General features: G+C 44.7%; 2 protein-coding genes and 1 long non-coding RNA gene across 3 annotated transcripts in view; 2 read left to right on the top strand and 1 right to left on the bottom strand.

Moving 5' to 3' along the window:
- The window catches only part of DNAAF10 (dynein axonemal assembly factor 10), a 17,452-nt gene extending 17,370 nt beyond the window's left edge, over positions 1 to 82 (bottom strand). Inside the window, exon 1 of the mRNA XM_079970042.1 lies at positions 1 to 82. This exon is cut by the window's left edge and continues 174 nt beyond it. Coding sequence (XP_079826168.1) covers positions 1 to 21 — 21 coding nt within the window. The 5' untranslated portion in view covers positions 22 to 82.
- LOC307212780 overlaps positions 1 to 13,736 on the top strand; it is a 362,404-nt gene that overhangs the window by 347,101 nt on the left and 1,567 nt on the right. The gene's annotated exons all lie outside the window — the stretch shown is intronic.
- On the top strand, positions 2,375 to 12,896 carry PNO1 (partner of NOB1 homolog). The gene is made up of 7 exons (XM_079970115.1): positions 2,375 to 2,596; positions 7,661 to 7,810; positions 9,206 to 9,289; positions 10,794 to 10,854; positions 11,365 to 11,482; positions 12,079 to 12,149; positions 12,614 to 12,896. The coding sequence occupies exons 1-7, from the start codon at positions 2,396 to 2,398 to the stop codon at positions 12,679 to 12,681; spliced, it is 753 nt and encodes a 250-aa protein (XP_079826241.1). The 5' UTR covers positions 2,375 to 2,395; the 3' UTR covers positions 12,682 to 12,896.

Genomic DNA, 13,736 nt, shown 5'->3' with positions numbered 1-13,736 from the left:
GGGGCCTCCCGGAGACGACATGGCGGCGCCCCAACGGCTCCCCGTTCAAAGCCGACGCTGCCCCAACAACGGCAACATCCGGGCTACCGGGAGGAAGCACGCAGCGGGCGCAGCGCTGGACTCCCCGCCGCTCCTCATTGGCCAATAAGGGTTCCGTCAGCGGCAGGGGGACTCCAACTCCCGTCGGCCCCCGGGGCAGCGCGGCCTCTTCTCCTGAAGGCTGGGGTTTGTGTGTGTTGCCTGCCAGGTGCTTTCAAACTCAATTCGTGCAAGGCGCGTTTTCTGAGTTGGGAAAGGCAAAGCACGCGCGACGGGATCACAGCATCATAGAAAGTTAAAGGGAAAGCTGCATGTGTTAGAATCATACAGTTATAGAGTCATCAATGCAGGAATCTCATCCTTGACAGGTGGCCCTCGAACCCCTGCTTTAAAAACCTCCAAGGAAAGAGAATCCACCATCTTCTTCCCAAATAATATTTATTCAGGTTTTTTAAAGGTTACAAAAAAGAAAACATAAAAAAAAACAAAAAATACACAATACAACACAAAAGGCAGGAAAAAAGTAGAAATAAAAAGTAAAAAAGAAAAAACTAATTTTCACCACATTATAAACAAACAAACACATAAAACAAACATAAATCATAACCTTATTAAAAATTACACTTATTAACATTATTAAGTGACTTCCTCGCTTCCCCTTGGTTGAATTTCATTGCATGTCCTTTTAACGGTTTTCCAAATCATAGTTCTTAAAATATTTAACTTAAACATTAACATCCTTAGATCTTCACATTATGAAATTAAACCTATTAATTCATCACTTAACTTGAATAAAATCCTAAGCCAATTAAGTATCTGCAAGCTGTTTTCAGTTAGTTTAACTTAACATGTTTAACTAAGTAATCATTAAATTTGATCCAGTCTTCCTGGTCGCGGACTCTTCCGGTTAAGTCGGCTAGCTCCGAGAAATCCATCATTTTCATCTGCCATTCTATCGTTGGTAATTCTTGGGTTTTCCACTTTTTAGCTAACAAAATACGAGCCGCAGTTGTGACATACAAAAATAATTTTACATCTTTCTTGGGCAGCTCCAAACCTGTTATTCCAAGAAGAAAGGCCTCTGGTTTCTTTATAAATGTATATTTCAACATTTTTTTCAATTCGTTATATATCTTTTCCCAGAAGTCTTTCACCTTGGGGCAGGTCCACCACATATGATAAAATGTTCCTTCCTTTTTGTTACATTTCCAACATAGATTATCGCAGCTATGATATATCTTTGCTAATTTTACAGGAGTCAAATACCATCTGTACATCATTTTCATTATATTTTCCTTTAACACAGTACATGCGGTGAACCTGACCCCTTTCGAGAATCCACCATCTTCTGACTGTCAAACGGCTCTTGCCATCAGAATGTTCTTTCTGATATTGAGGCATCTAATCATAAGCCTGCATTTTTATCAAGCTTATATTTTGATCAGGGCCTGTATCTTAAAATGAGCTTAAAGATCTTCAAATGTTCATGCCAGGCAGAAGAGCAGCTGCCTAAGAACCTTGGCAATGTTTTTCCTCCTAGACAAGGGGCCCCCCTGATTTATAGCAGAAAACAATTCTCAAAGTCAAAAAGGGAATTACAGGCTGAGAGCGAGGACACTGACCCTACATATTACAGAAGATAAAAAAAGCAGAGATAAACATAATTAAGAGTGGGTAAATAGTAAAATAAAACCATGTGCCTCCCATTAAACTTGAGCCATATTTTCCTAAGGTTCAAAGGTCAAGAGCAATGGAAAAGCATCTAGCTGGCAGAAAGGAAGAGAGTATTTTGGGAAGTCTTTTTCTAAAGTTGTTTCTTTCTTAAACTGAGATCCTTTTAAGATTTCTTTTCCTTTTAAAAGGTTATTTATGTTATGTATTAAATATATTGGCTTAAATGTAATATGTTGTTGTTCTTAGTTAATAGCAGGCATAGGCAAACTTGGCCCGCCACATGTTTTTGGACTACAACTCCAATCATCCCTAGCTAACAGGACCAGTGGTCAGGGATGATGGGAGTTGTAGTCCCAAAAAATCTGGAGGGCCAAGTTTGCCTATGTCTAGTTAGTAGCGCAAGAGACTCTCAGGGTCTTTGAACCCTACTTCGGATTCCTGCACTGCAGCGGGTTAGGCCAGATGACCCTCATGGTCTCTTCGACATGCATGATTCTACTATTATTGTTGTTAATTATTGCTACTACTATTCAATGGGGGGGGGGGAGGGAAGGAGGCCGCAAGACGATAGAGAGCGCGAAAGGGGTCGCTAGAGCGGCGGAAGTGACGTCGCGGGCGTGATGACGTTTCCCTAGGCCGCCGGCCCCGCCCCTTCCTTTCGGCGTTTTCCCGCGGACTCGGCATGGAGGGCTCTGCCGGCAAGAGCGGGGTGGCGGAACCTCCCGCGGCCATGGAGACGCAGGCTGCCGGCGAAGGCTTCACGCGGGTCCGCAAGCGGAAGCGGCGCGCCTGCGAGCGCCAGGAAGGCGCCATGGAGACGGCCGAGGGCCCTCCGCCCCTCAAGCGGCCGGATTTCCCCCCTCTCCGCGGAGAGGCTCTCGGGGTGAGTCGGGGAGGGGCGCGTGCGGCCAGGCGGGCCCTCCAGGCCCTGCGAGGGCGGCTCAGGGGCCACGTCCCCGCCTCTGGCTTCGTTTCTATTTCTGTGACGTATTGATTTGCTACGCTTAGAGCAGTGGCGTAGCGTGGGTTGTCAGCACCCGGGGCAAGGCAAGTAATTTGCGCCCCCTAACCCGTGGATTTGCGCCCCCTAACCCCCAGGTGTTGCGCCCCCTAACCCCCAGGTGTTGCGCCCCCTAACCCCCAGGTGTTGCGCCCCCTAACCCCCAGGTGTTGCGCCCCCTAACCCCCAGGTGTTGCGCCCCCTAACCCCCAGGTGTTGCGCCCCCTAATCCGTGGATTTGCGCCCCCTAACCCGTGGATTTGCGCCCCCTAACCCGTGGATTTGCGCCCCCTAACCCCCAGGTGTTGCGCCCCCTAACCCGTGGATTTGCGCCCCCTAACCCGTGGATTTGCGCCCCCTAACCCGTGGATTTGCGCCCTCTAACCCGTGGATTTGCGCCCTCTAACCCGTGGATTTGCGCCCTCTAACCCGTGGATTTGCGCCCTCTAACCCGTGGATTTGCGCCCTCTAACCCGTGGATTTGCGCCCCCTAACCCGTGGATTTGCGCCCTCTAACCCGTGGATTTGCGCCCCCTAACCCGTGGATTTGCGCCCCCTAGCACGTGGATTTGCGCCCCCTAGCACGTGGATTTGCGCCCCCTAGCACGTGGATTTGCGCCCTCTAACCCGTGGATTTGCGCCCCCTAACCCGTGGATTTGCGCCCCCTAGCACGTGGATTTGCGCCCCCTAGCACGTGGATTTGCGCCCCCTAGCACGTGGATTTGCGCCCTCTAACCCGTGGATTTGCGCCCCCTAACCCGTGGATTTGCGCCCCCTAGCACGTGGATTTGCGCCCCCTAGCACGTGGATTTGCGCCCCCTAGCACGTGGATTTGCGCCCCCTAGCACGTGGATTTGCGCCCTCTAACCCGTGGATTTGCGCCCCCTAACCCATGGATTTGCACCCCCTAACCCCCAGGTGTTGCGCCCCCTAATCCGTGGATTTGCACCCCCTAATCCGTGGATTTGCACCCTCTAACCCGTGGATTTGCGCCCCCTAACCCATGGATTTGCGCCCCCTAACCCGTGGATTTGCGCCCTCTAACCCGTGGATTTGCGCCCCCTAATCCGTGGATTTGCGCCCCCTAGCCCGTGGATTTGCGCCCCCTAGCCCGTGGATTTGCGCCCCCTAACCCGTGGATTTGCGCCCTCTAACCCGTGGATTTGCACCCCCTAACCCCCAGATGTTGCGCCCGGTGCGGCCGGGCCCCCCTGCACCCCCCACGCTACGCCACTGGCTTATAGACCTGTGCTCCTTCCAAGGTTCTTCGCGTGGTTTTCCTCATGTAAATCCCCACAACCACCCTGTGAGGTAGGTCAGGCCCAGATTGGCCCTATGTCACTCGGTGAGCTTTATGGCTGAGGGGGGATTCGAACCCTTCTCTCCCCTAGTTCGACACACTTCTTCCTCTTTGGCAATGTAAGATGAACAGGGTCTTAACAGCGAGTCCGCAAGTGACTGCGGAGGCCAATTCTGGAGCCACACGTCCTTCCACAGCTCTCCTGGTTTCAAATAGCTTTGCTTCTGGAGAAATATGAACCCATCACTTAAAGAGGACACACCTAGGTACTTTAATTTAGCTCTAAGAAATTCTGTTTGAAAGCAGAAGTCAGGTAAAGGTGTGGTCAACTGCATTTTCTTGCAGTCCTCAAGTGAAGTTAACCTTTGTTTTCTCATCCTTTCCAAGACACTTAATTTGAATGAAGCCTGGAACTTGTTTGAAATGCAATTTTATTATTATTGTTGTTGCTGTCGTTTAGTCAGTTCTGACTCTTCGTGACCCCCTGGACCAGAGCACGCCAGGCACTCCTGTCTTCCACTGCCTCCCGCAGTTTGGTCAAACTCATGTTGGTCTCTTCGAGAACACTGTCCAACCATAGCATCCTCTGTCGTCCCCTTCTCCTTGTGCCCTCCATCTTTCCCAACATCAGGGTCTTTTCCAGGGGGTCTTCTCTTCTCAGGAGGTGGCCAAAGTACTGCATCCTCAGCTTCACGATCTGTCCTTCCAGTCAGCATTCAGCGAATTTCCTTCAGAATGGATAGGTTTGATCTTCTTGCAGTCCATGGGACTCTCAAGAGTCTCCTCCAGCACCATAATTCAAAAGCATCAATTCTTCGGCGATTAGCCTACTTTATGGTCCTGCTCTCACTTCCATACATCACTACTGGGAAAACCGTAGCCTTAACTATACAAACCTTTGTCGGCAGGGACATAGTTTTCCAGGTGGAATTTGATCACGGTGAGGGTTTGCCAAATTTGCCTTCCTCTTAGCACCTTTCTCCCTTTCATCCTGAGTTTGAGTGTCTTCAAAACCCATGACACCTTTGGTAAAGGCTGTTCTCCAATTGGAGCGCTCACAGGCCAGTGTTTCCCAGTTGTTGGTGTTTATACTACATTTTTTTTTAGATTTGCCTTGAGAGAGTCTTTAAACCTTTTTATTGACCACCAGACCCTTTCAGTTAGAGTAGTTGTTTTGGAAGATGACAAGCAGGCACCCACACAATATGACCAGTCCAACAAAGTTGATGTTGAAGAATCATTGCTTCGACACAGGTGATCTTTGCTTCTTCCAGTACACTGGCATTAGTTTGCCTGTCTTCCCAAGTGATGTGTAAATTTTTTCAGAGACACCATTGATGGGATCTTTCAAAGAGTTGGAAACATTAGTCACTGCACTACACTTTCTGCACGATGGTCATACGAGAAGATCTTAGATCATGTTATGGGAAATCATAGAATCATAGAGTTGGAAGAGACCACAAGGGCCATCGAGTCCAACCCCCTGCCAAGCAGGAAACCCCATCAGAGCACTCCTGACATATGGTTGTCAAGCCTCTGCTTAAAGACCTCCAAAGAAGGAGACTCCACCACACTCCTTGGCAGCAAATTCCACTGTCGAACAGCTCTTACTGTCAGGAAGTTCTTCCTAATGTTTAGGTGGAATCTTCTTTCTTGTAGTTTGGATCCATTGCTCCGTGTCCTCTTCTCTGGAGCAGCAGAAAACAACCTTTCTCCCTCCTCTATGTGACATCCTTTTATATATTTGAACATGGCTATCATATCACCCCTTAACCTCCTCTTCTCCAGGCTAAACATGCCCAGCTCCCTTAGCCGTTCCTCATAAGGCATCGTTTGCTGGCCTTTGACCATTTTGGTTGCCCTCCTCTGGACACGTTCCAGTTTGTCAGTGTCCTTCTTGAACTGTGGTGCCCAGAACTGGACACAGTACTCCAGGTGAGGTCTGACCAGAGCAGAATACAGTGGCACTATTACTTCCCTTGATATAGATGCTATACTCCTATTGATGCAGCCCAGAATTGCATTGGCAAAATCTTTGGGTATTGCAAGTCCTGGGTGCAACTATCATTTTCAAGTGAAGTACAGTCGGTTTTTCCCACCCCACCTTGTGCCAGGAGTCGTACAGGTCTGGAGGGTGGCAGCACCATCTCTGAAATGCTCTCTCCAGGGACATTCGCCTGGCACCTTCATTACGCATCTTTAGGCACCAGGCAAAAACGTTCCTTTTTAACCAGGCCTTTGGTTGATTTGACTGACATCCTATCCTCTTTTAAAATGTGGGGTTTTGTGGGGGGGAGTGTATAAGGTTGTTGCTGCTTTTATTTTGATTATGTATTTTGTGGTTTTATATTTTGATTTTATTCTGTGCACTGCCCTACAACATGCAGGCAGAGCGCAGTATATAAATTCAATAAATAAAATAAATGGGCCCCTGGGTACCTCCTAACTCTATAATTCTATGAGTCTGTGTTTTGAGATGTAACGGGCACTTGTATCATAGTGAATTACTTGACATGGGGTACTGTGATTAGACCTTGATTTGGTTCAGTGCTCGAAATTCCACAGGCTCCAGTTGCGTTTTGTGACTGGTGTGGGTCCATTTGCTACCAACAAGTGAAGATGTCTTGTCGCCAGTTTTGGCAATGGACATCTCCATCTGGCTGGTGTGTTTTCTGCTTCAGACATTCCCCCACATGCCCCAGCATCAAGAGACACTGCTGCCAGCTGGCTGATCTTTGGCCATCTTGTCGTTATTTTATTCTAGATTGTTTTATTTGATGTTTTAATGTGTTATAAACCACTTTGATTTTTTTCCTCTTTAAAATATAAAGCAGAATAGAAATGAAATTAATAATAATAACAATAAACCTTATTGTGGGGGGTGGCGGCGACTAAACAGTATGTTGTGGCAACTGTAACCTGGTGGTTAACTTATATTTCTTAGTTTCTGACACTGGTTTGGTTCTGCATTCTGATGCAAATCCTGCTTTGGCCAATGCAGGTCACTATGATCAAAACTTAAATTCTTGGCTAGGTTTTTGCTGTTATTCTGCCTCCCCATTTCTGAATTCATGGGTGTTGCAGGGAGACAAATTATGGTTGAAAATTTTGGAAGGATTCAGCATTCAGTATGTGAATATTCCCCAAACCTGAATCTTGGTTAGAGGTAGGGGAAGTGGTAGCATGTACTATGTTTACTCTAAACTTGTGCTATACAGCCTAGTTTCTCAACACTGTTTGATCATTCTGAATAAGTTCTGTCTTCACTATACTGTTATGGGATGATTTTCCTTATATGTTTCTGTACTGCTTGTTAGATCAGTATAAACTTGGTTACCTGAACAACAACACCTATCAGACTTAAAGTAAAAGTTTCTAGCAAAAATAAGTCAACTGGGCTTACTAGCCACAGTTTTCTTAAGGTTATTGAAAGCAAAACATTAAGCTAATCATTGAATTGAATACTTAAGAGTAATTTTACTTGTAATGCAATTTAGATTCTGGTGCAAAGGGATCTTATTTATTTGTACACATAGGAATTTATATACTGCATTAAAAAAAGTTTTATCAGGGAAGTGTACAGTTAATATAATAAAAATTCTTAAAACCAACATTTCTTTCTTTCTTTCTTGGTCTTTTATTATAGGGTGGAAAAGGTGAAGTGAGGAAAATTTCTGTACCACCAAACAGATACACACCTCTGAAAGAAAACTGGATGAAAATTTTTACGCCTATCGTAGAACACTTACAGCTTCAAATTAGGTTTAATTTAAAAACAAGAAACGTAGAGATAAAGGTGAGCTGTAGGATGTGTTTTCCTAGAACATATAATGGTAAGCCATCGTGACCAAAGATTGCACAGGGGCACAATGCTCGTTTGTGGCTACCCCTCTCCTTTCTCCTGTGTCCCCTCATGCCAGGAGGAATAATTGATAGATAGGAAAGACTTGAAAACCTGACTGCTGAACTAATCCCATGTCCATTCTAATTTAACTATGAGTTAAGGGGCAAATTTAGTCACAAGCAGACAATTGGCTGTCCCAAATTCAGCATGCCCTTTGCTGCCCAGAATGTGTTGAGCAGAATTGATGGTAGCAGAGAGGGAGGTGCTAGTTACTGTATGAGGTCTTTGGCCCTGGGATGAGGAGAACTGCCTGCAATCGAGCAGCTTCTCTTCCCATGTCGTGTCATCTGGTGCTTTGTAAAGTAGGAGGACCTAATATTTACTCTTTAATGAAAGCATGTCCCCCTGCCCCTTTAGCCGAAAAGGTCTCACACAGCAGTTATAGGCTAAAAAGACGTGACGCGAAAGCAGGGTGGGAGACAGGGTCAGGCCCTAGTTCCTAGTGAAAACGTTCAGCAGGTAGTAGTGGGCTGGATTTAAGAAGAATTTGGATTTTATATCCCACCTTTCACTCCCTTTAAGGAGTCTCAAAGTGGCTAACATTCTCCTTTCCCTTCCTCCCCCACAACAAACACTCTGTGAGGTGAGTGGGGCTGAGAGACTTCAGAGAAGTGTGACTGGCCCAAGGTCACCCAGCAGCTGCATGTGGAGGAGCGGAGACTCGAACCCGTTTCCCCAGATTACGAGACTACTGCTCTTAAACACTACACCACACTGGCACTATAGTCTCAGCAGTGCCATTTGGTGGCTGGCATTGGAGCAGTTGCAGGGGATCTCAGATAAAGCCGAATCCAGACAGAATGGATTCTCCTGTTTAACTAGCTAAATTAAATAACGAAGCCATTGGGGCAGAGTCATTGAGCTTAGTGGATAAATCAGTGCTGTGGAAGTTCCATTCATCTCAGGAGAACCTCACTTATTTCTTAGTAACGCAAAGATACAACAACTTAGATCTGAGCCATTCATCATGGAGAGTTAACTTTCAATGCGGAATAAAACTTTCAATGCAGAATGACTTTACAAAATCATTATGTATTGTTGCAGAGTGTTTTTGTAAGGGTAAATATAATACAGATTTAGGAATGGGTAAAATTAAGGTGAAGTTGACCATTGGGAGTTGTCAGCATATGCTTCTGTAGGAGGAAGGAACAGGTAGTCAGTCGCCTTTGTGTTCATGGAAACACAGAGCTTGGTTTTTAATTTGAATGATGTAGAGTAGAGCAGCTTGTATACTAAATCTCCCAGCGCTCCATTGCCCAAACCTTAACAACTTATTTTCTCTTCTAGACTTGTAAAGAAACAAAAGACGTAGGTGCTTTGACAAAAGCAGTTGATTTTGTGAAAGCTTTTCTACTTGGATTTCAAGTTGAGGTGAGTTACTTGTTTTTAAACAGATTCTCTGGCATGCATAGGGTAAAGGATTTCTTTTGTCTTTTGAACAATGGAGATTTAACAATCTGTTATCCAAATGAAGAAATTGACTTTGTATTATTGTGCTGTGTTCCAGCCATCCCTGCACTGAGATCTGCATGCTTGACTTTCATGTATAATTTCTGCTTTAGAATTTATTAAAGCTGTTTTCTTTGGGGTGCTTTGTAGTCAAAAGGGGGATATGTTTTGCCAGAGTGGATGTTTCCAGGTTTTTAAAACAAAGGTGATGGTTTGAAAATAGGAGCAAAAGTACCAGATTAATATTGACTTTGGAAAGTTTTCCTTAATATTTGCTAATATACCTTAATCCTCCTGTTGTGGAACTTGTATTTTTAAAAGCTACAAATGATAGCCAACTGTGGTGTCCTCCATGCACTGGGCTTTTGGTAGTGAGACATCCCTTCTTCCTCCTGCATTCTCCATGCCCACCAACCCCCCCAAAAAATCTGTTTAAGGGTTGAGGCAAAGGAATGGGTCTCTGTGCAGTCAGTCGGAAACGGGACCCAAACTCCACATTTTTCATTCTCCAAGGGAGCATTTCTAAAATGCATTAACTTGAGCTCTTGAGTCAATGTATAAACAGAAAACCTAGCTGTATAAACAAGTGCTCAAAGCCCTCTCCCTTATCAGTCCGTGACGGCAATGAGTGGCCTTGCCAGTTCCGAGTAGAGCAGGGATGGCATGTCTGGGTCTTATCTTACATCCTGACCACAAAGACACACAGACCTTGTCAAGTCTGACAAGAGACCCAGGAACGGGGCCAGGAGTTGGTGACCTCCTGCCCCAAGATAAGAGTATAGGAACAGGAACAACCTTTTATGGTCAAGAGTGCCGGAACAGGAACAACTGTTTATGGTCATGGATGTCAACTTACGTGTATAAGTTGACGTGCTTGGATTCCTGGGGAAGGGGGGAGAGGGTGCCTGGAGGATATATATACTGCATGAAATTTCTCATTTCTTTGGACTTGCTGTGGACTGACCACGCAAGTGCCTTCTGCTATCCGGAGAGCAGAATAAACTCTTTCTCTGAATCAACCTCAGTGTCATTTGACTTCCTTCCTCCCATCTGGGAGCAACGCAGACCCCACCAGTCAGTAAAGTCTAAGAAGGCTACAGAGGAACCCCATAGGACAGATTGGGGGAGCAAAGGAAGAAGTCCTCATCACACCTGCTGTCGAGACATTGCCTTGCCCTTTATATCCTGGATTCTTCAACCCCCTATGAGCCATTTTCACAGGACTGTCAATCACTGGATGTCACGTCAGGTGACCCATTTTAGCCATGCCACAAAGTAAAATTCAGTAGCCGCTGCCAGTCAGTTCTATTTTTCTGTTCTAATTTTCATACTGTCCCTAATTAGGTCCTGTGCCTGCCCTGTAATCTTTTGAGAAGTATTTTTTTGTTTCTTATACAAAGTTTCAAATTCCACAACTCTCTTCCAGGATGCACTTGCTCTCATCAGATTAGATGACCTTTTCCTAGAATCCTTTGAAGTAACAGATGGTGAGTCTTTCATTTTTAAGGTTTTGTGTTTTCAAAACCTCAGTATAGGTGCATTTTTCAGTTACTGAGGGATGTGTAAGCACTTACACTAGTAACAAACGCTGCTGCTCACTATTAAAATGAAAGGCTGTTTTAAGTATCATTTTCCTTCCCTATTATAACAACACATAAAATGATTGCAGAGCGTGTGTGTCCTTAACTTTAGTTGTCTGATCTCCCTGTTAAAGCTTGCAGCCTTAGTTTTAACAGTTAACAGTTCTAAGTGTTACTAATTTCAAATAGCTTGCTTCAATTTGATCATTCGTTTTGGAATAAACATTTAAAAGTTTTTCATTCTCATGTGGTTCTCAATGATCTCCTATTCAAGAGACTAACTCGGTTCACAGCTACTGAGCATTAGTTGTGCAACATCACATTCACCCATATTATTCATTGAGCCCAGAACAAACTTATTTAGGACTAGGTTGGAAAAATGTGCACAATGAAGTAACATTGACCTTTTCTCTTTAGTCAAGCCGTTAAAAGGAGATCATCTTTCTAGAGCAATAGGAAGAATTGCTGGGAAAGGTGGAAAAACAAAATTCACTATTGAAAATGTGACCAGAACACGAATAGTTCTTGCAGACTCGTAAGTATAATCCAGTAGCCTATAACATTTTCTTGTGGCGTGAATATGAATTGGTGTACTTTCCGTGCAACGTTCTGTCTGGACAAGACTTTTTAAAAGTGGTTGTAGGGGACCCCCTGAATGGGCAGTAAGATGCTATCTGGCTACGTCATTTACTAGGTAGCTGATGAAACCTCTAGGTATATTTTCTCAATTTCAAAAAGCTGTGTATGTTTTCTTGTGACAATTATTCCTCATGATACAGCACTAAGTAAAGAATGGATTATCCCCAATTAAGATGGATTCTTCAGCTGCCACCCTCGGTGTGCTACGGTAGATGGTGTGGTTGTTATCATGCAGTGCAGCAAAGTGGATCTGAAATGAAGTAGATGAGGACAGTACAATGCCATGGCTACTTTTAATGCTTAGGATTTGGAAAGAGCTGAGCATCTTGATAGATGACTGAAATCTCTCCTTAAGGAAATCTCTACCAATGTGAGACTGTTTGGTCCTTTGGGGTCACTAAAAGGATTTTTTTCAGGTATTAGTCAAATATTCCTAAATACTGTACATTCCTAGTCAAATATTCCTAAATACTGTACTTATTTTCATTACAGGAAAGTTCATATTTTAGGGTCTTTCCAGAATATTAAAATGGCACGAACAGCAATCTGCAACCTCATCTTAGGTAAGTCTCTTTTAAGAAAAGGAAATCTGGATTTAAAGAGGTCTGCTTTGGGCTAGGATTTTTAACTGGCTTTGCTTCTATTGATGGCCGAGACGTTACATTTCTGAGCAAAAATAATTACTTATGACTTTAATAATCCGGAATGGTAGTAAGAGGTAGGTATAACCATTAGTACCCATACAGAAGGAAATTAAGTTCAGAGGCAGCTTTTGTACTACTATCTACAGGGCTACGCATCTCTAAATACTTGTTTGAAAGCGGCTTCTTTTGAATATATTAGTACTCATGGTTTTATCTATTTTTTTATTATTTTTCCTATTCCTTATCAGCATGACTTTTGTGTGCATGTTCATCGTAGGTCTTAGGATTATGTCTATTAAGATCAATATTGGTATCAATTATATTTTCATTTTAAGTGCTGAATTTCATTATCAGCAGTACTAATACTTTGCTTTCTTCTACAGGAAGTCCTCCATCAAAGGTTTATGGCAATATTAGAGCAGTGGCCAGCAGAGCAGCAGAAAGGTTTTAAGACGAACAATGCTGGATTTGAAGCTAAATGGATTTTCTGTACAAGGACTCGTATACAGAAACAGTGGGACTGAAGAAAAAAGCCTGTGGCAACTCTTCGCTCCAACATGGGTGTAGGAAAGAGTGTCACTCTGTTCTCCAGCAGACATATTGTCTGATGAGCATATGTAATAAAGATGGCAAACAAAAGTTTTGCTATAGCCAACTTGCCTAACACCTCAGTGTTTCAACGTGAATGTCCAATTTGATAATTCTGTGCGGTGGTCCCACAACAGTACTTGTATCCTAGCAGTGTTCGGTAGCAGATGTTGGACCAGTGAGATGTGTGTTGACATGGAAAATCACCTCCACCACAGATACCCCTCAAATTAGAAACTAGCCACAGTCTGTTTACTGTATTTGGGCTATGACTGCTTTAAACACTGCATTAGATGGCTAATTTACATCTCTTCTTAATAGGACACGATGTCCCCGATAAGCTACCCTACAATAATTCTTCACACCCCAAGTATTGTGAATACTAAAGATACTGGGCTTTAAATGACAAGACAGTGAATACTCATTTTTGCATCCCACTCCCCTAAAAGCTTTATGTAAAATACTGAACACAGTTTAAGTTGTTCTAATAGGGATTGGTTACCATGCTGAGGGGTACAGAAATCACTCCTGTTTTGGTGTACCCCCTGGGGTGCAAACTGCTTTTCCATGGGTGCTGAAATTGGTCTTTAGGCCTTCGTACTCAAAAGCCCCGTGGGATCAGGTGGCGCTGTGGGTTAAAGCCTCAGCGCCTAGGACTTGCCGATCGAAAGGTCGGCGGTTCGAATCCCTGCGGCGGGGTGCGCTCCCGCTGCTCGGTCCCAGCGCCTGCCAACCTAGCAGTTCGAAAGCACCTCCGGGTGCAAGTAGATAAATAGGGACCACTTACCAGCGGGAAGGTAAACGGCGTTTCCGTGTGCGGCTCTGGCTCTGTCTCTGGCCAGAGCAGCGATGTCACGCTGGCCACGTGACCCGGAAGTGTCTCCGGACAGCGCTGGCCCCTGGCCTCTTAAGTGAGAT

Source organism: Podarcis cretensis (genome assembly GCF_951804945.1).
Source record: "Podarcis cretensis genome assembly, chromosome: 3".
Lineage (NCBI taxonomy): Eukaryota > Metazoa > Chordata > Lepidosauria > Squamata > Lacertidae > Podarcis > Podarcis cretensis.
This window is presented reverse-complemented; position numbering and strand designations above follow the sequence as displayed.